General features: G+C 50.4%; 1 protein-coding gene across 4 annotated transcripts in view; it reads right to left on the reverse strand.

Annotated features, from left to right (window-relative positions):
- The window catches only part of LOC142290884 (trefoil factor 1-like), a 201,648-nt gene extending 175,790 nt beyond the window's left edge, over positions 1-25,858 (reverse strand). The window contains exons 1-4 of one of the 4 annotated variants that reach the window (XR_012750394.1): positions 25,748-25,858; positions 19,333-19,650; positions 12,805-12,883; positions 8,517-8,859 (exon numbers count right to left, since the gene is read on the reverse strand). Coding sequence is in view for 2 of the 4 variants with exons in the window: in XM_075334949.1 (XP_075191064.1) it covers positions 8,856-8,859; positions 12,859-12,883; positions 19,333-19,650; positions 25,748-25,820 (420 nt within the window). In the remaining 2 variants the exon portion in view is untranslated. Of the gene's footprint in view, positions 1-8,516; positions 8,860-12,804; positions 12,884-19,332; positions 19,651-25,747 lie in introns of those variants that run through there. The other 3 variants (XM_075334949.1, XM_075334950.1, XR_012750395.1) reach the window with 3 other exon arrangements.
- Positions 25,859-26,349: the final 491 nt, after the last annotated feature.

The raw sequence follows: 26,349 nt of genomic DNA on the forward strand, positions 1-26,349 counted from the left end.
ATATTTTTTTTTATTTTTTTTATCTGATTACGGTACTTTATTTTGGGGTAGTGCAGAAATTTAAATAGCAAATTCTTTATTTATTTATTTATTTATTTATTTATTTACATTTCACTTTATTTTATATTTTCCTAAATCAGACTTTTTTTGGGCACAGCGATAGCAAATATTATTATAATTTTTTTTTCAGCGTGTGTTTTTATATCAAGGTGTTTATTGGTACTCTAAACCAGTCATGGCACCCTATGACAGGCTGAGCCATTTTTCCTAAGACGCACAGCAGGGGCAAGCAGCCGCATCCCGATCTATAAGACAAGCTGCGGCCGCCAATGATTTAACTAGAACTGCATGTGCAGCCAAATTGTTCCAAAATAACCGACCCGGAGGGGCCGCACATGCGGTTTTAGATAAATCACCGGCAGCTGCATCCCGATCTATAGGACAAGCCGGTGACTTATCTAAAACTGTATGTGCGGCTTCCCCCAGGTCGGTCATTTCGGAACAATTTAGGCCGCACATGCAGTTCTAGTTAAATCACCGGCGGCCGTGGCTTGTCTAATAGATCGGGATGTGGCCGCCGGTAATTTGTGTTCTCTACCTTTATTCAGGGTCCTGAGTGAGGCATGTTTACGTACTACGCAGTACGTAACACACCTCTCTAACCCAGGGGTCTCAAACACACGGCCCCTGAGCTTCTTGTGTCCCACAGGTCCCCTGACGATCATGGCCTTATGCCAGGGGCCGCAGCCATTTGCGCTTTCCTTCAGATTTTTGATTTCCCCGGCCACACATAGGAACTCTCTGCAGAATTTCACCAAAGGCAGCCACTGGCCAATCAGAGGCCAGCAGGTGACGTTGTTGTATGACGTAATCTGCTGGCCTCTGATTGGCCGGCAGCTGCCATTGGTGCCATAAGGCCGAGATCGTCAGGGGGCCTGTGGGTCACAAGTAGCAGAAAAGAGAACACCGAGGGAACGGAGGACAAGTGAGAACAATCTTCTTGTTTTGTGTGTGTGTGTCTGTGTATATGTATGTGAAAATGGCATAATATGGCATAAATAGGGGATCTTACTACAGGATGGGGCATTGCTAAAAGAAGGGGACAAGGATGAGCACAAGAATGGACACATTACTATAAGGGTAACAAGATGGGCACATACTTAAGGATGGGGCACATTACTACAGGATGGGGACAAGGATGGGCACATTACTACAGGGGACAAAATGTGCACATTACTACAGGATGGAAAACCAAGGATGGGCACATTACTACAGGATGGGGACAAGAATTGGCACACTACTACAGGAGACAAGATGGGCACATTACTACAGGATGGGGCACAAGGATGGGCTCATTACTACAGGATGGGGCACATTACTACAGAGGACAAGGATGGGCACATTACTACAGGATAGGGACAAGGATTGGCACACTACTACAGGAGACAATATGGGCACATTACTACAGGATGGGGCACAAGGCTGGACATATTACTATAGGATGGGACACATTACTATAGAGGACAAGGATGGGCACATTACTACAGGATAGGGACAAGGATTGGCACACTACTACAGTAAACAAGATGGGCACATTACTACAAGTGCCAGGATGGACACATTACTACAGGATGGGGCACATTATTACATGATGGAGTTATTACTACAAGATGGGGACAAGGATGGAAACATTTCTACAGGCTGGAAATCAGGATGGCCACATTACTACAGGATGGGGACAAGGATTGTCACATTACTACAGAGGACAAGGATGGACACATTACTACAGGATGGAGACAAGAATGGGTACATTACTACAGGGGACAAGGATGGGCACATTACTAGAGGAGACAATATGGGCACAAAACTACAGGGAACAAGGATGGGCACATTACTATAGGATGGGGACAATGATGGGCACATTACCACAGGATAGGCACAAGGATGGATATATTACTACAGGGGACAAGGATGGGCACATTACTACAGGGGACAAGGATGTGTACATTACTACAGGATGGGGACAAGGATTGTCACATTGTAATAACCTGCAGGTAACGGGATACGCAAGGACTGCACGGAACCACGGGGGTTAATCAATGCAAATTTAATAACATATTGCACAACACAGGTGGAGGAATAGTGCGGGAAAGGAGGGAGCGAAAAGCGGGAATGTGCACAGCAGTAGATATAATGTAATATACATACAACCACTTTGAATAGCTTGTCAAGGGTGGGAAGCCTCAGATTGTACTCCCAAAAGCAAAACACAAAAATCCTTATTAAGCAAAAAAACGCAGGGTCCTTGTTACCTTACTTGCATAACACAGTGCAGAGCCATTTCCTATCTGTCCCTAACTAAAAGTAGTGTGCACACTTAACTGCAGGTTTCAGCATGGGGTACCTCGTCACCGTTGGGGCCCGTATTTCGCCGCAGACACCTCTAAAGTTCAGTCTTTGTCCCGTCTCTGTAATTTGCCCGTGCTGTCTGGCTCCTCGCTCCACATCCAGCCTTTCTTGGATCTGTGTCTTGGGGAGATGTCACGAACACTCAGGTACTTGGACCTTGTTCAGCAGGGCAGAATGCGGCCTTGCCTTCTTCAGCACGTCCGAACACACACACCTCAGCATAAACACCTACCAAACAAAACTAGCTCCTCCTCACATCCTGTTCAGGACTGTACCAAGTAAATCAAGCAGCAGGGGTTTGTGCCCGCTGTTCTTTGTTTTGACAGCAGGTGGCAGCATAACAAGGAAAAGTTCACAGTCTTCTAACCTATATATGTAAATGTTAACAGGTCTTACATTTCCCCCCCTCTTTAACCTCGGCCGTCCCGGCCGATACTCTCCTGAGGCGCTCTGCACAGGGGCACACGGTGGCAACTCCTGCCCTGCTTCACAACCTGTTGCTTGGGAGCCAATGTCTTAAAACACGATCCAGTGACAGAACACACAAATTCATCTGCCAAGTACCGATCAGGGGGAATACCAGCATTAGCCCGCTCAGTAAGTCACCAGACGTCGGCGCCGTATCAGGGAGTACAGTATTCTCGTCCCCATCTCTGGCGATTGGTGACTCCTGCTCTGCAGGGGTGGCACCTGTGTCTTGAACGGATGGGGGCGTGGATCTCTCCCAGTCTGCTGGGTTTGTCGGGGCCCGCCACCATTCTTCATCGTCAGAGCCCTCTTCGAGGGTAACAGGAACGGGCACGGGCACCGTCTCCGAGGTACTTTGTCTGGTCCTGTCACACAGGTTTCCGCTGTGGATGTGTCTTTTCTTGCAGCCGCTTGGTGACAATTCGATGGATAGTCTCCAGCCGTCGACGGTGACAGTCAACCCAGGAACCCACACTCTGACCTTCACTGATCTCGGGGGGAGCTAGGTTCAGCTCTTCAATGCCTCTTCCGGCTCTTCCAAACAGTAGCACGTACGGGGTGTACCCAGTGGTGGAGTGGACACGATTATTGTACGCCCACACGAGTTCTGCGAGATAGCCGGGCCAGTGATTCTTACGATCATCCTCTAACGTGCGTAGCATTTGTAGGCGGGTCCGGTTAAATCTCTCGCAGGCTCCGTTGCCCTGTGGATGATAAGGCGTAGTCCTTGACTTCTGCATTCCGTAAATCCTTTGCAGCTCTCTCATGACACCACCCTGAAAGCAAGCCCCTTGGTCGGAATGTATTCTTTTGGGGCAGCCGTACACCCGGATAAAGTCATCACTGATGGCTCGAGCAGCTGATTCAGCCGTCTGATCTCTGGTGGGCGTCACCACTGCAAATTTGGAGAAGTGATCTGTCATCTCAAGGCAGAACTGATAGCCCCGGTGGGAGTGACCAATCTTCAGATAATCGATCATGAGTACTTCCAATGGCTCTTTGGTTGCAATAGTCTGTACTGGTGCTCGCTGTGGGGGAGCTTTACTTAACTCACAGGAACGGCACAGTTTACAGGCCTTCTCTACTGCCCGAAGCATCTGAGGACAGTATACTATTCTTTGCAACCACTGGTAAGTCTTGTCCGGTCCGAAATGGGCTCCCTTCTCATGCGCCTCTCGGGCCAATGGTACTGCCATCTTCTGGGGTATAAACTACTTGCCACCGTACTTCCAACTCTGTAGCTAGGTGCACCTTCCGATACAGCATCCCTTCCTGCACCGACAGCTTATCCCACTGGCTGAGAATCTGGAGGGCCACGTGCGACAGCGTGGCCCGTATTTCCTTTCTAGGCTTGCGCTGCTGGATCACCCACTCTTTCACTTGAAGCAGTTCTGGGTCAGATGACTGGATTTTCACCCATTCCTCTCTAGTTTGGCCAAGCAGGCGTGTTGTCGTGCCCGATGTAATTTCCAGCAGATGAGCCTCTATCACTTGAGCGGTGAATTTACTGAAGTCCGGAATTTCGTCTTCCTCCAACTGTTCATCTCTCTCCCCCACTGGGGCTTCGGTGGTAACACGAGAAAGGGCATCCGCATTCTGATTTTCATGCTTGGAGCGGTACTGCACATGATAATTGTATCTGGAGAGTCGTGCCAGCCACCTCTGTTCCATTGCTCCCAGTTTGGCGGTGGAGATGTGAGCCAGGGGATTATTAACCGTATAGACTTCAATTTGGGCTCCTGTGAGATATTCCGAGAACCTTTCGGTTATTGCCCATACTAGTGCCAGTAACTCCAGCCGAAAGGAACTGTAATTCTCGGGGTTGCGCTCGGCTTCCCGTAACGTCCGACTTCCATATGCAATCACCCGTCCAGTACCATTCTGTACCTGGGCCAGTACTGCACCCAGGCCGTAGAGGCTTGCGTCTGTATACAACCGAAAAGGGAGGTTATAGTCTGCATAGGCAAGCACAGGGGCGCTAACCAAGGCCTCTTTCAATCGGTGTAAGGCTTCTGCTTGTCTTGGTCCCCAGCAAATTTTCTGTGCTTTTGGTCCTTTCGCAGTCCCTTGGAGCAATTCGTGCAAAGGTTCTGCCTCCTTTGCGAAATCTTTGATAAAGCGACGGTAATATCCGGCTAGCCCCAGGAAAGCTCAAACCTCCCGCACTGTGCTGGGTGTGGGCCATTGTAGCACTACTCTCACTTTCCCATCGGAGGGCTGTACGCCGGCTTCCGACACCTTGTGTCCGAGATATTCAATCTCTTCCTGAAAGATCCGGCATTTTTTTGGTTTCAGTTTAAGCCCATGGGCCCGTAACCGCTGAAACACTTGACCCAGGTTTTCTAGATGTTTTTCGAAGGTTGCAGAATACACTACTATGTCGTCCAGGTAAATCAATGTGGCCTCGAAGTTCATATCTCCAAGGCAACTTTCCATGAGGCGCTGAAAAGTTCCTGGGGCATTATTTAGTCCAAACGGCATGCGATTGAACTCGAAGAGTCCCATGGGTACAATAAATGCGGTCTTGGCCTTGTCTTTCTCTGCCACAGGGACCTGCCAATATCCGCTGGCCAGATCAAGGGAGGAGAAGTAACGGAGTACATTATCTCCTCTCACCCTACTCACCATATAATCTCCTCTCCCCCTACCTGCCAGCAGTCATTATCAGATAACTTTTTGTTATTGGAGGTAAAAATATCACAAAATGCTGGATCTTTCGAGTGACACTCCATGCTTGCTTTTTTTTACAAATTTTGACACACCAAGCTCAAAAGGTTGGCCATCACTGCTCTAAACAATGATGATATCAACGTCAAAATCCTGTAATCTTATCACAGAACATTTCTGAATATTGAAACTACTACTCAAATAAAATGACAACTTTGTAACAACCAACCAAATCCCCTAATATGTAGCACATATAATAAGTAGATGGCTGGTTCTGCAATTTACTGAACCCTAGGAGGTCCTCTTCTAATTGTCTAAAAATAAATTGTTGTGTAAAGCCTGGTCAGCCTCTACCTAAGACTAACCCCATATGTACCTCAAGAGAAAAGAGGGTGAGCTGCGTTACCTTGGTGTCACACTGAGGTTTTTACAAACATCATTGACTGTAATGTCGTTGTCGGGATCTGTTCAGACTACAGATTCTGACACTCCGCCTGATAACTTCTCTGGTGTCTGTGATCAGCGCAGGCAGACTCAGCATCAACCAACAGATTTATAGTTCATAGGCAGGCTAACAAGAGTTAATCACTGCTGGTCTGCTTGTTTGCCTCCCCCACAACATGTGATCAAAGGAGACTATCACATGTGTTCCCTTCTTATATATGCTGGCTAGATCTTTCCTTCTATGCCAGCTATAGTTTATCTAAGCTGGTGTGGTGATGTGTTGTGATCCACACTAACTGGTGGTTGTAGTACCTGTTGCTGTGTGTGGTTATCGACTTAACCCTTGTTTTTTGTTGCTACCTTCCTGCTCTTGCTTTTCTCCTGAGTCTCTCATTGTTTGTTTCTGTGAGTTTTCAGTATGTCAGAGTTTTGATTTTCCCCTGTCTGGTCTGTCTTTATTTGTCTATCCATCACACTCCTGGCCCTTCCTTCCCTGGTGAGAGGGGAGAATCAGATCAATTCTGATTAGGGGTAACCCTGAGTTTAGGGATAGCCTAGGGTCCCCTAGCGTGAGGGATGGCATAGGAGCCCCTGTCCCTTGCTATCCTACAGTCATATTGTGACACTAGGATAACCATTACTTCGTGTATGGAGCTGTGCCGCCCCCAGTAGACCTCTGATGTCACAGTGGTGGGTCCGAGTGGCGATGTGGCTGTATCGGGCGTGTGCGACAGACTTTTGTAATGGGGGTTAAAAAGAATATTAAAAAGGGAAAGAGAAAAATAATAAAATAAATAGTTTGTGACGCCAGTTGGGATGTTCGGCTTTGATATGGCCGGGCACTGCTGGAGATCCCCAGGAGTTAGGTGGTGATGCACAGTGCCAGAGGATTGTCCCCTCACCCCCCAAACTAGAGCTGGTTCCTGGAGATGTTGAGGTAAGGATGATACAGCAGAGAATAATTCAACCAGATACAGGACAGGAGCCTTTACCTTTTACTGACGCTCTGCAGAACTTTTCTCTCAGCATTCACAATGATGGTCTGACCTGCCCCAATGAGAGTTCAGGTTCTCTGCTGTGTGGTGGTCATGTGTTCCTCTTGCCGCTACTTCCCTACCTGGGAAAAACTGTCTTGAAATCCTGGGATTTTCAAAACAAGAAAACTCGGGATCTCTGATCCCTTCCAGTGAGCGGCGACTTGAATCATGAGGGAAAACTATTTCTTCTAAAAGTTTCCAGACTCAATCACGTTGCTGAGCTCTTGGGTAATTTCACTGCTTCTTATGAAAAAGCTAATAGTCTCTTGGTTTACCACTGACCATGAAAGTCTAGGTGGCCTAGGGACTGATACAATGCCAATGTGTAGCTGCCCCTCCAGAGGTTTCAACAGTCACCTCAGGACAGGACGTCCCGATATTACCCTCCTCACTTCACGTCACACCAACTTCAACTACCCCTGCCACTCTCTGAATTTTCCTCACATTCAAGCTCCTCCCCTTTTTCCTTCTAGGGCTCACACATAAGGTGTGCTATCAGCTCAGGTGAACAGCCCCAGTAAGGGAGTGTGGGCAAATATGTGTATGTGGTGAGCAGCAGAGAAAACCGAATCTCACTAAAGCTGACAATACATGTTATACTTACTGAAATACACATGCAGCCATTCTTTTTTGCAACTTGGAGCTGTGCTGTTCTTCCCCTGGACTATTCTCAACTAATCGGTGTCAGCTGTTGGGTTCCCAACGATCTGATATTGATGACCTATCCTAGCTAATAGGACTTAGGTGAGTATTTTGGAAATATTATTTTGGAGGCCCTAAATATTGGACTATATTTTTTCTGAAACACAAAGTATGGTACTTTATTTTTTGGGGACACTGAGTGTTGTGATAGTTTTTCTGAGCCACTAAGTGCGGTATGATCTCGTCAACTGCGGGAGATTCAAAGCCGCCCACAGATCAGTGGCGCCACGACACCCCACGAACCTGCATTATTGCTGACCCTGCACCACCACTGCCACCCCAGTAAGCCATATGCAGTTTGTAAGACGCACACCCATCTTCCCCTTCAGTTTTGGGGGAAAAAAAGTGCATTTTACAAACTGGAAGATTAGTCTGCGAGCCATCAAAAGTGCCACATCTGGTTCGTCAGTCCTAGGTTCCTGACCCCTGCTTTAAATGGTGGGAATTGAATGCAGATTTGAGGGGCAAAAATCTTGCAGTCTCCAGGAGAAGTCGTGGTCGTGGTCTGGGCCATGTCGTCTTTGAGTCACTAGTGTGCTTTCAGCCTGGGATTGTGTCTGAACAGTACTCTGTTCTCCTATATAGTCTGCAACATCATAATACTTTGCAGACTGGCTGTGTAGAACTGGTTTATGACCTACATAGTCAAGGGAAGTATTATATGGCAGTATTATTAGGTTACTTTGTGCACTGTATAGCGGTAGCCCCTGTGTCACCTACGTGAGAGCAGTGAATTTTTGGACCAGTGGATCACATTACAATACGAATCAATTTAGACTATGGATTGCCTTTGGGTGTTTAAGAATATTTTATTTTGTTGACTAAGAGGTTGATATACACATTGCTAAAGCCACATATAGGACGCCGGTAGCAGAGGTTGTCTGTGGCTGACACGGAAGCAAAGTCTCATTAAAGTGACTGTGGGGGTCCCGGGGCTGGACCGGAAATCACACAATAGTGACATATATTAATGCTTAAGCCTAAAGAACCCCATAAATATATTGTATACAGAAAATATAATGCAAGCAGCTGTTATAAGTGTTTCACAATCCACAATCCATAATCAAGCTCGGTTCTGAGGACGAGCGACCGATCCATGATGAGGGTCATTATCCAGTGGGATGGTCTTCACCTTAAAAAGTAAATATAAAACAAAGAGTGAAAAATTAATTCATCGTTTCTGTCAAGTCTAGAAAACTTATTTTCATACACCCCATCAGTGAAATCTGACATCTCCAAGATGTTTCCTGTCTGCTTGTGTACTGCCCCGCTCCTCGGCTGCGACCACCGAGCCGCTCGGATCTGTGCTCGTACTGCGGGTGGTGGTTCGAGCCTCTCATGGACCCGGGGGTCACGTCGCTCTGCAAGGGAGTTGGCGCTACACGCGGGGATTTGGGTGAGGAGTCCAAAGGCTGGGGCCGCGGTAGCTTGGTTTGGGGTGATAGTTCGTGACGCCACCCATGGGTTGTGGTGATTGTAGACACCACCGCTGCGGTGAAGATATGGGGGACTCCCGGGAGCGGTGTAGTGGCGCAGCTAGGTGTTGACCCCTCCGTTGGTAGGGGATGTTGGTCCCGGGGCCCAGTTGGCGAGAGCCAGGGTGCAGGGTGAATTGTTGCGGTGCAGTGCGGTGCGGTGCCTGATGGCACTGGTGTACTCACTCTGACACATGACACCAGAGTTTCTGGTAAACCAAACGGAGTGATGAACGGGGCCCGCAGCCGGCTGCAGCTTCTCCCAGAATAGGTTGGTGGTTTCCGCCTTTCTCCTGCACCTCTGTGAATGTTGACTCCTATGCCTAGGCACCGGAAGTCCGCTCCCCGACTTGTATATGCCGTAGGAGCCCGTTTGCCCTCAGACGCTGGCCCTTTGGGTCTCTATGCCTTGGTGGTGGCTTTACCCTGTATGGTTGGGCTGTTGTCTTTTAAAGGGACTTGTGTGGGATAGGTCCTTAAGTCCAGTCCGCAATCAGTCAATTTGACTCGGCCCTGTAGGTTAGGGGCTTTGTCTGGGTCTGAGTACCCCTCCTGGTGCTCCGGTATCCAGTTGGCTCCCCGGTTCGGTTCCGGCGGGCCACTACCCTGTCCCTTTCCCTTACGGTTCCACCGGTCATTTTCCCGGTCTCCTGCAGGCGGCTACCACCGTCTGCCTCCTTGCCAATGGCGACTGGGCTCCGACCCAGCCACCTGAGCAGTCTATGGCAGGCCTGGGCTCAGGTCTGCCCTTGAACTTAACCTCTCTACTTCACTGTCAAGACTAATCTGCTCTGAACTTGTCTGTCCCGCCTCCAGGCCTGTGAACTCCTTGGTGGGTGGAGCCAACTGCCTGGCTCCACCCCTTCTGGAGTGGACATCAAACCTGGAGGGTGGTGACAAGGTTTTGAGTTTGACTGATGTCACCTACACAGGAGGGGGTGTGGTGTGGTGTGTGACTACCTGGGACGACCTGACTAGTCCAGGGCGTCACACTTGCGCCGTCCAATACCTCTGGTACCTGTCTGCGAGCTCCAGGATGTTTCCTGTCTGTGGATTCCAATACCTCTGCTACCTGTCTGCGGTCTTCGGGATGTCCAATGTCTGCCTTTGGCTTCCATTACCTCCACTACCTGTCTGTGGTCTTCAGGACCTCTGCTATCTTTTTGTAGTCTCCAGGACCCCTGCTACCTGTTTGTGGTCTCCAGGATGTCTCCTGTCTCCCTGTGACTTTGAGTACCTCTGCTACCTGTCTGCTGTCTTCAGGACGTCTCCTGTCTGCCTGTGGTTTCCAGTACTTCTACTACCGGCCTCCTGCCTGCCTTCGGTTTGCAGTACCTCCGCTACCTGTCTGACGTCTCCAGGACTTCTGCTACCTGTCTCCTGGAACTCTGTTACCTGTCTGTGATCTCCAGGATGTCTCCTGTCTGCCTGTGGCTTCCATACCTCTGCTTCTTCTCTGCAGTCTCCAGGACATCTCCTGTCTGTCTGTGATCTCCAGTACTTCTGCTATCTGTCTGCGGTCTCCAGGATGTCTCCTATCTGCCTGCAGTTTCCAGAACCTCTGCACTTGTCTCCCGCATGCTTCACCTTCTTGCTGCATGGACGCCCATGGCCAGTGTGCCCACTCGGATCTTAGGTTTGGAGGATCCACCTCAATAGGTGAGCCTAAACACCTAGACATCTAGCAGGGATGGGTAACAGTTAAATGTCCATATATCCAAAACAGGATATAAAGAGATTAGCTATATACATCTTCCAAACACATGGATGAAATTATTTTATTGCCCTGCCACAAACCCCCATACTAATGTCCTACTGCACTTCCCTTGGTGTTTGTATTAATAAAGCTAGTTACTCTGGGTGTGTGGTCACTAGATATGATGGCAATATGGTTTATGATACTGCTCACCAGGACTCGTGCTAGGAAGGGGTTAACCTCAGGGAGGGGAGAGTTAGATGAAAGAAACTGGAAAGAGGAAGAGAGCAGGAGTGTCCCATAGAAGGAGTAGTAAGAAAGACCCCAAAAGAGTAGAGATTGTGCTGATGCTCAGGATCCCTCCCGTTTCGGTCCGAGGCCAAAGAGTGAGCCCTGCGGGGGCAGATTCCGGACGACGGGAACGGTATCTCTGTCCTGAAGAAGCAATCCGTCTGTCTCCTGCACCAGGGGAATAGAGGGTCAGTTAGCCCTACGATAGGGTGGGAGCCAACGTGGGCGCAGTCAGTGGGACCTGGTGGTGTCTTAGGAATCCCAGGAGCTGTGGGAGTAATCAGCCAAGCAAGTTTATTCAGTAATGAAATCCCAAAGAAACCCCACTGGGGTCAGAGATGGCGCCCCTAGGGCTCATGCGCACATAACTACTGAATATTCTGCACAAGTCAAATATATCTTTGTACCGTGTTAGCCAGTAGAGGCTTTTTTAGATGTGAATATTCTGCAGCGATTTGACACCACATGTGCTCTTCAAATCGCTGTAGAAACACTGCATAATGGATGCAGTTTTTTTGTAGAAAAAAGCCGATTTCATGTGCTGAGGCTGCATGGAAGAAGCGGCAGGCCCATCGTAGGTGTATCTGTGGCGTAGTGGCGCGAAGCTGTGGGCCAACCCCGGGAGCTCTGGTGACTGTCGGTCAACCCCAGGGGGTGCTTTTTGAAGAGATACCCAGCCCGTTGCTGTGCAGTGAAGTGTGGCGGGCGGGGACCCAAGAGAGACGGGTACAGCTGCCAGAAAAGGACACACTCCTACAGGAGTGGCCCAGAAGAGAGATCCTCCTGTTGTGAATGTCAGTTATGCTTTTGCTGCTGTGAGGCTCCCTCTTGTGGCCAGGAATTGTTTGGTCAGAGACCAGGTGTGTTGAGCAATGGGCGTTCCCATTGCTAACTCTCTGCCTATTTAAACCCTGATCTGATAGCAAGCTATGCCGGATGGCAGTTGTTCTTTGTTCACCAGCCTGCTTCATCCTGCTCCAGACCACATCTACCTCAGATAAGTGCTTTGCTCTTTATTTGTTGTTTGGTTCTTTTGGCTCTTATCTGAATTTGTCATTTGCTGTGGTTGTTGTCAGTTTATTTGCATGCAGGGATCTTCCCTCTCAGTTGCTTAGCTGGGAAGCTCCCTACAGCTATGTTTGGAGTATTGCTCCTATTAATCCATGTGTTTGTTGCTTCTTGAATTTGTAATGGTCCCTGCTTTCTGTTCATTGGTATGACAAGAGCACCTGATATAGGACGGAGTTCAGATCTAGTGATCTGAGGGCCTTTTTGTACTATCAGGAATTTGGATTTTTGTGGGGTTTTTCTCTGGCCACCATCAGTCTCTTTCCTATCATGTCCTATTTAGTCAGTAGGGCCTCACCTTTGCTAATCCTATCATCTATCTGTGTATTGTGTTTTCCTATATCACCGCAGTCTTTGAATGTGGGGGGCTTGCTATTCTTTATCTATTTTCTGAGGCAGAGAGTTATTTATCTTTCTTTCCTTTAGGTTAGCTAGTTCTTTGGCTGGGTTCGCGGTGCACAGGATGTTAGTTCACCCCTCGGCTACTTCTAGTGTTGATGGTTAGTAAGGGGATGGCAGCCAGATTAGTTGCCAATGCTCTTGTCACCTTTTACCAATGATTTATGGTGGTCTTCCATGGTTGCGGATCATAACATCCTACCTTCTGAAACCCGGGAACCAGAGACCTACAGAGACAAGAAAGAAAGAAGTGATGACATGGAAAACAGGCCGGTTTCTGAGGCAAGGCACGAAGGCCGATGGATAACACAGCACACTCATTGTTGCGGACGTCATGGCTGGGAAGAAAGGATGGAGCACGGAGCCTGTGAGAGACCTGGGGGACTGAAGGACTGACCAGAGCATTACCTGACTAAAACCCTGGTAAGTGCTGCGAGCACTGTGAAATTCGAGGCCCTGGGTTCCCCTGCGCCAGTCGCCCTATCGGTACAGTTACAGGAGATGAGCAGCGTCACCCAGGCTTTGTGAGGATGCGGCGCAGGCAAAGGAGGAAACCGGAGCAGCACAGGAGAGAGCTTTGCAGACTGAGATAGCGGCCAGGTTGGCTCAGGAACGAGCTGCTAAAGCAGAAAAGGAAGCCATGCAGGCTCAGGAGCGGGCTGCGCAGACGCAGAAGAAATGGCGCAAGCACAGAGGGAGGCCGCGCAGGAAAAGACTCGGGCGGCAGAGCTGGTTAGAGGCACGGCGGTGGCCAGTGCGGCTGCACACCACCGTATGTACCCGGAAGACGACCCAGAGTGGGCTCAGGCCATCACCTGTAAGAAGCAAAGGAAGAGAGAAATCCAGGCCCAGCTCGCCCTGCCCAGCGCAGCGATTTGTTTACTGCTATGTCATGACTGGCCAGGGTTACACTTTCCTCTATGAGGAGGGGACCGGTGATCACATCTATATCAATGCCGGGTCCATGGTGGATGCCTCGCTGTTGTGGTACGGAGAACGCAAAAAATTTCTAAAAAAGATGGGCCCCCGCGGCTAGTATGCCGTGGCGGCATGAGTGGTGGCAGAAGAGATGACGGCGGCTTCAGCAGCGGCATTCGTACACCAGTGCACTCGGTCCCCGAGTGAGGACACCAGCAGTGGGGAGTCATTGGCCTCCAAAGGGGCCACATGGAGATTGAAGCAATGTCCTCTGCGGCGACGGTGCTCAGTGTTACCCAGAGAGATAATGGCATAACATGGGGAGCCAGAAGTGATGGACAGCCATTGACGGAAATTCTGGTTCCTCGTTCGGCACGGGACTGCTCTTGGCATGCCCCCAAGAACTGTTAGAATTGTATAGGTTGTTCGTCAAGGTTGAAGTAAAGAGGACCCAGGGGAGGACCAAAGCCCCTGAGAACTGTAAGATATTGCGTACCGGTTGCGGTTTATTTTTTTGCCTTTTTGCGGCGGACATTTTTTTTAAAAACAGGCCTTCGGCCTGAACTCAGGTGTTATTGTTGACCCTAAGGGTCTGAAGTTTAAGCAAACCGTTTTATTAAAATGTTATGTGCTGACAAGTGAATGTGTATAATTTATTGATATAGAGCTGCTATGGGTTTACAGTGTATCCGCAGGGCCTGAAAATGGAGAGCGGATCTTTGGTCCCTGAAGCAGCCAGAGAAGAGCTGCTTGGTAAGCCATGTAGGGGAAGGAAATCGGTTTGTATTGCTTGTGAATAATGTAATAACCATTTGTTGCAGGTGGAGCAGTGCCCCACAGAGTGTTTGGCCGGGAACAGCCAAGGTCAAAGAAGGGGGTAGATGTAGGGGGTCTCAAGTTCCACCAAGCCCCGCACTAATGTCCTGCTGCACTTCCCTTGGTGTTTGTATTACTGTGGGTGTGTGGCCACTAGATGGCAATATCGTCTATGACACTGCTTTCTTGGACTCCTGCTAGGAAGGGGTTAACCTCAGGGAGGGGAGAGTTAGGCTACTTTCACACCTCCGGTTTTTGCAATGCGGCACACTCCGGCACTTTGCAGGAAAATCGCAACCGTTTTTTTTTGCTGCCGGTTGTGTTTTTTCTGCATAGACTTTAATTAGTGCCGCATTGTGCCGCAAGGCCTTGCGTTCCATCCGGTTTTTGCCGCATGCGGCAGATTTAGCCGATGCGGCGGCCGGATGGAACGTTGCCTAGCACGTTTTTTCGTGCGGCAAAAAAAAACCGCATCGCGCCGCATTCGGCCGATGCGGCATATTTTTCAATACATGCCTATGGCGGCCGGATGCGGCGTGATGCGGCAATAACCGCATCCGGCCGCCGCATGCGGTTTTTGCCACTGCGCATGCTCAGTAGCATGCCGCAAGCGGCAAAAACCGGACGGGCCGCATGGGAAAAACTTATGCAAAGTATGCGGTGTTTTCACCGCATCCGTTGCATAGCTTGCACAGCCGGATTGAGCCGCAGAGCTCAAGCCGGATGTGTGAAAGCAGCCTTAACAAAAGGAACTGGAAAGAGGAAGAGAGCAGGAGTGTCCCATAGGAGTAAGAAGAAAGAGCCCAAAAGAGTAGAGATTGTGCTGATCCTCAGGGTCCCAACTAGACTTGACAGTTTTGTTGTCAAGTTTATTGCCTCAGCGAATGAGAGTATGTGAATGGACTGTTTTCAATAAGAATGGTGACTGGGGCCAAATGGGTTAAAGACCGCCTGTCTGACTGAACGACTACAGTAGCCCCCACTAGCCACCCTTACACCCACTCGGATCTTAGGCTGGGAAGAACCACCTCAATAGGTGAGCCTAAACGCCTAGACATCTAGCCGGGATGAGTAGCAGGTAAATGTCCATATATCCAAAACAGGATATAGAGCGATCAGCTATATACAGCTTCTTCCAAACATATGGATGAGACAGGGAAGTGAATATTAACTCTTTTAATGCCCTGCCACAAAAGTGCATGGCTTTATACCCATCACCACCCAAGTCTACCAGGAAAACAGGAATTAGCCCCTTCACTATTGTAAGGGGTGGGCAGACCCCTTACAAAAGGGAGCATAGTTAACCCAGAAATGTTGTTAATAAAAATGTTTTATTATATTGCATGTATATTGTGTTAGGGTACCCCCTAGTGGCCGGGTGGGACGGCTGTCACCACAGTGGAAAGGAGGAGCCGGCAGGAGAAAGGGGAGGGAAACAGTTGTAGTTGTAGGACAAGTGTGAGCTTAGAGAGCAGTTGTCTCGGGGACGGGAGCGGAGCAGCAGAGCCGGGGCAGAGTGTGGGAGCTGAAGAACAGGGAAGCCGGAGAGAACAGGAGCGGGCGGAACCTCATAGGGTGAAGCAGTCCGGTGTGGGTCCGGGCTGTGGGTAGCCAGAAGTGGGAGCCGGGCGAAGAAGAGTAGCCAGGCACATCCCCACTGGAGGGGACGCAGGGACAGGCTTTCCCCAGCTAAAGAAGGCATAACATCACCTTTTACTGCCTCGTGTGGAGACTTGTGAAGAATAAAGAATGTTTGTTATTTGCATCGAACCATGCCTGAAGAGTGTTTGTGCGCCGGACAACATCTACACCACCACACTCTGCCCCACCATGACATCTCCTGTCCCCAAAGTGACGGTGGAACCAGGGGTAAGCCTAATAGCAAGGGCCACGACTACCAGCCCGGAGGCGCCCCTGTCTCCCCGTTACATGTGGCGTAGTCGGCAGGATGCGAATTACATGCCAGGGACCCAAGAAGCCGGAGATCAAGTGGTGCCTAGGGCACAGGATCCGGACTATTGGAGAAGATTCCCGATCCCATGGTGGGAAGAAGAAGCAGTGCCTGCAGCGTTGGACCGGGCACAAGATGGCGGCAAGATGGCCGTCGTCTGTGAAGATGCAGAAAGCGCGCGAAAAGTTGGCGCCAAAAGAAGAGCCTGGGGCTGGCCGGTGCCGAAAAAGAAGTTCGGAGTACTCCGCCCAAAGAGGGGAGGTGCCGGTCCCAGGGCACGTACGAAGATATGTGAAGTGGGCGGTGTTGTAAGAAGAAAGAAGTACCGCCGCGGAGGGGTCGACCTGAAGTGTGAGACTGGGGGTGGAGTATGCCCAAGAGCGGGAAAAGCAAGCCCGCCTCCACTTCCTCCAGCTTCTCCACCGACCCTGACGCCTTTGCCTGAGACGCGTTCCCCAAGCGAGATGGAAAACGCCGAGGAACTACACTCTGCGCCTGCTGCGCCTGGTCTGGAGAAGAGCTACCCGAAACAGATTGCGGCTGCGTCTGCGGAGGGATTCCCCGCTCACCTGCCGGCCGTACCCGGAGGACCGGGACGGGCCACCAAAGTGACTTGGCTCACAACGTGGGACGCGGTGACCGGCGAGACCACGACAGAGGTCCGGGCGACCTACACCGCCCAACTACCATCGGGGAGCCGGCCTCTGGGAACCCCATACCCATGCCCGGAGATACCCTCGCCAGCCGCGGTGGGATCTGCGACACTTGGTCAAGCTCTGGCTCCGGAGGAAATATACGCCCGGAAACTGGAGAGAGACGAGTGGGGCTTTTACTGGGACCCAGTTCAGCCGTCACCACTACCGACACGAAGGTCCCCGTCACCTGAGCCGGACCCAGTACAGGAGCGGCTGCTCGCCGAGACCGTCGCCCGGGAGATGATGGCGGGTCCCCAGGGCGAGGAGTTTGAGCACCAGTACACCACCGGAGTGGTGGTGAAATTCAACTAGAGAGAGGGGTACGGCTTCATCCGGGACGGAGAGACCGGTGACGACTATTTCTACAACAGAGTAAACCTAGATACGGAAGGCCTCCCGCAGCGACTACATACCTTGTACCCAGGAGAGAAGGTACGGTTCCTGAGGGAAGTGGGATGCCGGGGTCTGGTCGGGGTGACCCGGACGCCCACCGCACAAGAGGCTGCTCAGTGGCAGCAAGAAGTAGAATGGGAGGAGTGTCAGAACCGGCGACGAGTACAGCGAAGACTGGTGTTAGCCGAAACTTCCCGCTCACGAAGTACCTTGGCTGTAGCCCCAGCAGTCATGCCCGGGCAGAATACTGATCCGGAGAAGGGAACCCCGCCGGTGCTGGCAATAAACCAAAGCATCACCACCCATCCGGTTATTGTTATGGGCAGCCCGCCGCCGTCCCGCGCAGCGACCCCATCACCCCCGTCGGGGACTGAGGAGCCAAAGCTGGAGGCTGAAACAGCGGAGCAACCCATCAGCTACGAGCCTTTCCGGAGGCTGCGCCGGTTGCCCGGGCAGTCTTTGTCAGAGTATGTGCAAGCCCAGAGAGCCGAATGGCAACGGGCCTACCATCCGGAATGAATACCAAGACCGGAAGATGGCGGCCCTGTTTTTTTGTGTTAGACACCGGCGTAGTTCCGAGCCGGAAGAAGGTGTGTTGGTTGAAACCGTTAAAGTTGTTGAAGCCCGGAGAGAGCCTGCTGCTGGACTGAGCCAGGGGCTCCTCCGCGTCGCTGGGAAGAAGAAGTTTTTATTTGCATTCCTGCCGTTTAACAACTAAGACCGGGAGTGCGGCCAAGCCTCCGGGCACGACTAAGACCGGGAGCTTCCAGGAGGAACTCCGGGCGCTGGACTGGTGCACCCTCTTTCGGGTACCCTCCTGTGGACAGGTTCGCAGTTTCATTAAACATGACTTTGCCTAGTTTAAAATGTGATTTTAGATTGGAGCCTTGCCGGGAGGCTCAGGCTTTAAGAGGGGAGGTATGTAAGGGGTGGGCAGACCCCTTACAAAAGGGAGCATAGTTAACCCAGAAATGTTGTTAATAAAAATGTTTTATTATATTGCATGTATATTGTGTTAGGGTACCCCCTAGTGGCCGGGTGGGACGGCTGTCACCACAGTGGAAAGGAGGAGCCGGCAGGAGAAAGGGGAGGGAAACAGTTGTAGTTGTAGGACAAGTGTGAGCTTAGAGAGCAGTTGTCTCGGGGACGGGAGCGGAGCAGCAGAGCCGGGGCAGAGTGTGGGAGCTGAAGAACAGGGAAGCCGGAGAGAACAGGAGCGGGCGGAACCTCATAGGGTGAAGCAGTCCGGTGTGGGTCCGGGCTGTGGGTAGCCAGAAGTGGGAGCCGGGCGAAGAAGAGTAGCCAGGCACATCCCCACTGGAGGGGACGCAGGGACAGGCTTTCCCCAGCTAAAGAAGGCATAACATCACCTTTTACTGCCTCGTGTGGAGACTTGTGAAGAATAAAGAATGTTTGTTATTTGCATCGAACCATGCCTGAAGAGTGTTTGTGCGCCGGACAACATCTACACCACCACACTCTGCCCCACCATGACATCTCCTGTCCCCAAAGTGACGGTGGAACCAGGGGTAAGCCTAATAGCAAGGGCCACGACTACCAGCCCGGAGGCGCCCCTTTTTCCCCGTTACACTATTCTGGTGATTAACCATTATACTATCCTAGACCACCAGGAAAACGGTAATTAACCCTTATACTGTCCTAGACTACCGGGAAAACGGTAATTAACCCTTATACTATCCTAGACCACCAGGTAGCAGGTACATAACCCTTATACTATCCTAGACCAGCAGGGAAATTATAATTAATCCTTACACTGTCCCAGAGCCCCTGGGTAATGGTGGATGACCCCTCTTTACTGGCTGTTGTGTGTAACCCTATACTTGTGCAGCGATGGCCCCCGTGTGTCGGCCTCACCCCTCAGATTACTCAGTGTTATACTCACTGCTCAGTTGACGCCTCAGTCTGACAATGGTCACTTTCCGTCCATCTCTTGTAAGTTTGGTGGGCTTCTCTGGACCTTCCTTTTCTTCTTCCCCGGTGTCCCTGATGACCAGGCCGAGCATCTTCTGTACTGCATTTCCTACCTGACTTTGCTGCTGGTTGGTAAGCACGGTATTGACCAGATTCAGATAACAGATGGGATAACCGGGGAATCTGGGGTCGTAGCAGCAGCCCTTGGCTTTACACCGATCGAAAGAGATCCCAGGACCACCGCAGGGATGCCGGTCCTCCAGGCCGATCGTCAGATAGTTACATATATCTGCCAGAGAAAATCGGGGGCGCTGTAAGCCTCATATAATACCATTGTACGGGGGAGTTCTAGTGTTCTATACAGAATACGACAGGTTTGTATTACGGTCATGTCCAGTGGTTGGTTCTCTTGAGGGTTGTAGTATTCTATATATTTTAACTGTATTCCGCAGCAGAGGTTATGACACCGCCATTCACCAGTCACAGGAGTGGTGGGGCCTGTGATGAGATGCAGCGGTCAAGTGACTAAAACTGTGCATCTGATGGCTGCAGTTTAAGTCACCTGACCGCTGCAGCCTATTACAGTATGCAATAGTTCTTATAGCCTGGACCACCCTTTTAAAGGCTATCATGCCTGATGTGGTCACATTTGGCCCAGACCACTCTGACCACTTCTTCCATAACATAACTCATCCCTTCAAAATGTAACATAGAAATATCTTTGGCTTTTTGCTTTTCTAGCCCTTTCCCCACAATCCCTCATGTCTACACTCATCACATACTGCAATCCATAGTGTCCTAAACCAAAATATTGCCCCCTATGTGCCATGTACATGTACCCCCAAAACAATAATAACAAACTCTCTGTACTCCCATTCAGTAATAGTGCCCCCACTGTGCCTCCACAAAGTAATAGTGCCCTCTCTGTGGATCCATATGGAAATAGTGCCCCCCTGTGTGCCTCCATAGACTATTATTGTTGTACCTCCACATATTAATACAGCCCCCTCGTAGCAATAATACCCCCTGTGCTTCTCTATAGTAATAATTTCCCTTTGTGCCTTGTTATAAAAATATAGCCCCCTATAGTAATAATGCCCCCGGTGCATCCTCATAGTATTATAGCACCCTATAGTAATAATGCCCCCCTGAGCATCCTCATGGTAATAGAGCCCCCTGTAGTAATAATACCCCCCTATGCATCATCATAGTAATATAGCCCCCTGTAGTAATAATGCCCCCCTGTGCATCCTCATAGTATTATAGCCCCCTGTAGTAATAATACCCCCCTATGCATCATCATAGTAATAATGCCCCCTGTGCATCCTCATAGTATTATAGCCCCCTGTAGTAATAATGCCCCCCTGTGCACCCTCATAGTATTATAGCCCACTTTAGTAATAATGCCCCCCTGTGCATCCTCATATTATTATATCCCCCTGTAGTAATAATACTACCCTATGTATCATCATATTAATATAGCCCCCTGTAGTAATAATACTACCCTATGTATCATCATATTAATATAGCCCCCTGTAGTAATAATACTACCCTATGTATCATCATATTAATATAGCCCCCTGTAGTAATAAAGCCCCCCTGAGCGTGAGCATCCTCATAGTATTACAACCCCCTGTAGTAATAATGCCCCCTGTGCTTCTCTATAGTAATAATTTCCCTTTGTGCCTTGTTATAAAAATATAGCCCCCTATAGTAATAATGCCCCCGGTGCATCCTCATAGTATTATAGCACCCTATAGTAATAATGCCCCCCTGAGCATCCTCATGGTAATAGAGCCCCCTGTAGTAATAATACCCCCCTATGCATCATCATAGTAATATAGCCCCCTGTAGTAATAATGCCCCCCTGTGCATCCTCATAGTATTATAGCCCCCTGTAGTAATAATACCCCCCTATGCATCATCATAGTAATAATGCCCCCTGTGCATCCTCATAGTATTATAGCCCCCTGTAGTAATAATGCCCCCCTGTGCACCCTCATAGTATTATAGCCCACTTTAGTAATAATGCCCCCCTGTGCATCCTCATATTATTATATCCCCCTGTAGTAATAATACTACCCTATGTATCATCATATTAATATAGCCCCCTGTAGTAATAATACTACCCTATGTATCATCATATTAATATAGCCCCCTGTAGTAATAAAGCCCCCCTGAGCATCCTCATAGTATTACAACCCCCTGTAGTAATAATGCCCCCTGTGCATCTGTGACACCCCATGGAACCCAAAATAGGAGCTTCAATCCTAACCTGGTATACCCGTCACCGGGCCAGTGGTTTGCAGAGGTCGTGGCCTGGCCCTGTTCCGTGGCACCGTGGTGCACAGTAAAAGAGGCAAACAAGGATTGTTCCTGGAGAAGTTGTCACCGGTTACTGCTGCGGACCCTTCTTCCGATCTTTCCTCCAGGGGTGGAACAGATGATGTCGACTACGCCATCTGTGGTATGCAGTCAGGGATAAGGCCGCCGCTGCAGGGTACCTCACCAAGGAAGATGTTGGGGTGCAGCCGGGATAGTATCGCTCCCCACAGGTGGATCGGCCCCTGGGAGGGAGAACAGGGGACTGGGAATCGCCAGAGTGCCAGGCAATGACAAACAGAGTCAGAGTCACTGGGTTGCGGGTTTCAGATCTTTTACTCACAGGTTTTTGTGTCACACCCAGGATGCTGGTCCTTACTGTAATGGGCTCTGATCGATCCCAGGCAGGGCAGAGGTCAAAGTCTGGTAGGGCAGTCTGTGGGCTTCCTCCTTTTGTGCTCTCATATGGCGGTCCCCTCCTTGTCCCTGGAGCGCTTGTGTCCCGCTACTCTGCCACCCGAAGCTGCGCTGGTTCTAGAGGGCAACAAAATCCTCCCCTCGGTAACTCTCTTCTCCTCCATGCCGCTCGACTACCGTGTAGTCTCTGTGTAAGGCACCTGCTATCTGTGTTTGCAAGGCTGTGTGATGATGCAAAAATGAAACTTACCAGACCTTAACCTCTTCCTGCCCAGGATGGAAGGACATTATAAAATGCATAAAATACAATATCCTGTTGAGGCCAGTCTCAGGGGCGCTACATTACCCCAGAGCAAAATGCAGCACTCCTGGGCTGCAAAAGAAAATTACACCGCAAATTTTTTTCTTATAGTTCAACAATTTAACACGTCCCTTTTACTGGGACCCAATAAAGGAAAGGAAGAAGCAGGATGGAAAATGTGAAGGAGAAGAAAAGAAAGGAAAAGGAAACATTGGCATAAATCAAGAAACAAGTTATTAAACATTTTGGAACAGGCCTCCCTGCGACGCTCCAGGGCCCTCCAGGTATCCAGGTTCGGGGAACTATTACGGCAGTCCAATCCCGCTGCGGGCTGCGGTGCCGGGTTTACCCTCCAGCCACCACTTGCCAAGGCTCACACCCGGTCAGTCCATGACACCTCCCCATCTTCTCCTGGTCCTGGGGAGTCGGGTTTCCTGGCACCTAGTGTGAATGTCCAGCAAAGGGGTGGGCACTATTTTTTTGCGCACCGCTGCAATCCCACCCACGAAGGGCGGGCAACTCCAGTCTCTGTTGGTAAGCATGGCGCCCATCCCATTCTAAATGGATGCCATTTTACAGTCCCAGTCCAGTAGTCACGGTGCCCACGGCCGCGGGCAGAAAATAAACATACGACACAATTCTGTAAAGGCACGCAGTACCCAATGGATTGGGTACGCAATCCTGCCGACTACGCCAATTGTGACACCCCATGGAACCCAAGATAGGAGGTTCAATCCTAACTTGGTATACCCGTCACTGGGCCAGTAGTTTGCAGAGGTCATGGCCTGGCTCGGTTCCTTGGCCCCGTAATGCACAGTAAAAGTGGCAAGCAAGGATTGTTTGTGGAGAAGTTGTCACAGGTTCCGGTGGTGACTGAGGTCCCGGCCTGCTCCGCTGCGGACCCTTCCACCGGGCCTTTCCTCCTCCAGGGGTGGAACAGATGATGTCGACTACGCCACCTGTGGTATGCGGCCAGGGATAAGGCTGCCGCTGCAGGGTACCTCACCGGGTAGGTCTGGTAGGGCAGTCTGTGGGCTTCCTCCTTTTGTGCTCTCATGTGGTGGTCTCCTCCTTGTCCCTGGAGTGCTTGGGTCCCACACTCTGCCAACCGAAACTACACTGGTTCTAGGGGGCAATGAAATCCTCCCTAGGTAACCCTCTTCTCCTCCATGCCGCACGACTACCTGTCCTAGGCTCTTGACTCCTTCCCGGTTGGCCACCTATCCCATTCCAAGTTTCTGCCAGCTAATGGACTGGGAACCTCCTAACTGGCAGCATCCAGTACTCACCTAGATCTGGTCTCTAAGCTTAGGGGCCCTCAGCTATTGTGACGCCCTGGACTAGTCAGGTCATCCCAGGTAGTCCCATACACACACACCCCCCTCCCTAAAAAGGTGACAGCAGCCAAACTTCAAAACCTTGTATCCACCCTCCAGGTTTGATGTCCACACCAAGGGGGTTGGAGCCAGGCGGTGGGCTCAGCTCACCGAGGAGTTCACAGGCCCGGAGGCGGGAAACACAGAGTTCTAAGTAGATCAGTTTTGACAGTGGAGTGGAGTAGTCCAGTTCAAGGGTAGACCTGTGACCAGGCCTGCCAAAAGTCTACCAGGTGTCTGGGTTGGAGCCCAATCACCTTTGGCAAGGAGGCAGACTGTGGTGGCTGCCTGCAGGAGCTGGGATTACAGCTGGTGGAACCGTAGGGACCGGGGTCGGGCGGTGGCCCGCCGGTACCGAGCCGGGGAACCGATTGGAAACCGGAGCACCAGGAGGGGTACGAAGCCCAGAACCCACAGGACTGAGTCAAATCAACTGATTGAGGACTGGACTTAAGGACCTTTCCCACACAAGACTGAAGACAACAGCCCAATTATTAGGGTAAAGCCACCGCTAAGGCATAGAGACCCAAGGGGCCAGCGTCTGCGGGCAAACAGGGCTCTCCCGACACCCAGCAAGCCGGGGACCGGACTACCGTTGCTTAGGCATATGAGTCATAACATTCACATTACAGAGGTGCAGGAGAAAGGCGGAAACCACCAACCTGTTAAGGGAGAAGCTGCAGCCGGCTGTAGGCACCGTTCATCATCCCGTTTGGTTTACCAGAGACTACAGTGTGTTGTGTCATAGTGAGTACACCAGTGCCTTCGGATCGCGCCGCACCGCACCAGCATCCAGCACGCACCCACCCCCTTGCCTCAGCACCTCCCCCGGGCCCCCGGGACCATCACTCCCCTACCCACGGAGGAGTCAACACCAAGCTGTGCAACATCATCCCCGGGAGGCCTAGTTAACGGCAGCGGTGGTGTCCATCCATTCACCACAACCCGTGGGTGCCGTCACAAACTCAAATCCCTTACAAACCACTGCGGCTCCGGCCGTGGAACTCCCCACCGAAGTCCCTGCGTGTAGCGCCAACCTCCCCCTTTCAGGGCGACGTGACTCCCGGGTCCGTGGAGAGCTCGAGCCACCCACCGACGAGCACGGATCCGAGCAGCTCGGCAGCCGGCCGAGCCCGCGGGGCGGTACACTATCCACCAGCCCGGTCCTAGATGAGGGAAGGGTGTATGCACCGGTCTGGACCTTGTTGTTCTGCAGCTCTGCCTCCCTGAGGGAGCTCCCTCAAGGAAGTACTCACTGGGTGTCCACTCTGTGCTGTCTGTGTTTGCAAGGCTGTGTAATGCAAAAAACGAATCTTACCAGACCTTAACCTCTTCCTGCCCAGGATGGAAGGACATTATAAAATACATAAAATACAATACCCTGCGGTGACGAGTCTCAGGGGCACTACATATCCTCTTAGTAATAAGTCCCCATGTACCTGGCAAATGAATAAAATAGAGTAAAACTCACCTTACTGCCCTCCTCTGACGAGCGGTGATGTGCTGCTGCTTCTCATCAATATCAGTCTCTATCCCAGTGCAGGCAGCGCAGTATAGTAATGTCATTGTGCCGTCTGACATCCCTGTGTCATCAGTACAAGGCGGAAGCAACCTGCCGTCTGCCTGAGTGAGTGGTGGTGCAGGGAGCCGACGGCTCTCCTCTCTGCCCTGATTGTTACAAGTATCTGTATTCAGAGAATGGCAAGTCCGGCCCTGTTGGGAGTTGTAGTGTTTATGTCTAGTGGTCGGGGCATGATGTGCGTTGTAGTTTTCTATGCATAGTGTATAATAAAATAGTATAATGTATTATGGTGAGACTTGCAGTGCCGTCTGTATGCCGTATAACATAATTAGTGCTCTATGTCTTCTGGTCGTGTCCGGTGGTCTGGACATGCCAAAAACAGGTAGGCCAAAGCAGGTCCTACGCCTTCACCCTTATGATAGATCAGTCCCACATTGTGAGTTCTTACCTGAAGCCGCGGTTGTGAGCAGCGGGAACAGGACCAGCACTAGGGCTGGAGCAGACAGTATGGCCTTATCCATCGCGCTCACCGGGATGTTCCAGTATGATAAACACGTAGATGTGGATGAATGATGATTATATTTTATAGTGCGTCTCACTATTGACACAGCTCAGATTTTAATATCATATGACAAGGAGATTGGAGACATGTGATCACTGCCATGTCACTAAATCCGGCACTTACCAAAGATCCTGTTATCAAAGTTTAGCTTTATATTTATGAGATGTAATCTGTAGATTGTAGATCTGTCACTTTACTTCTCTAAATGTTTTTCTCTTTTAATGCCTTTTTTCTTGGTAATATTTTCTCTGTGCTTCGCCTCATTCCCTCTCACAGCATGCAGCAGCACATACACAGGAGAGAACCTGCAGCTGCATCCCCCTCCTCTCCCTACTCCCTTTCTAGGGGAAAAAAATAACACTTTCCCCTAATACTCTTTGATATACTTAATGTACTTCTAATTTATGCAAAGTATTCTCCATATGAGCTTACAATCTACTGGATATAGAGGTTGTCCCGGTAGGTGACGGAATCAACCCTGTAAGGTG

Source organism: Anomaloglossus baeobatrachus, chromosome 2 (assembly GCF_048569485.1).
Source record: "Anomaloglossus baeobatrachus isolate aAnoBae1 chromosome 2, aAnoBae1.hap1, whole genome shotgun sequence".
Classification (NCBI taxonomy): Eukaryota; Metazoa; Chordata; class Amphibia; order Anura; family Aromobatidae; genus Anomaloglossus; species Anomaloglossus baeobatrachus.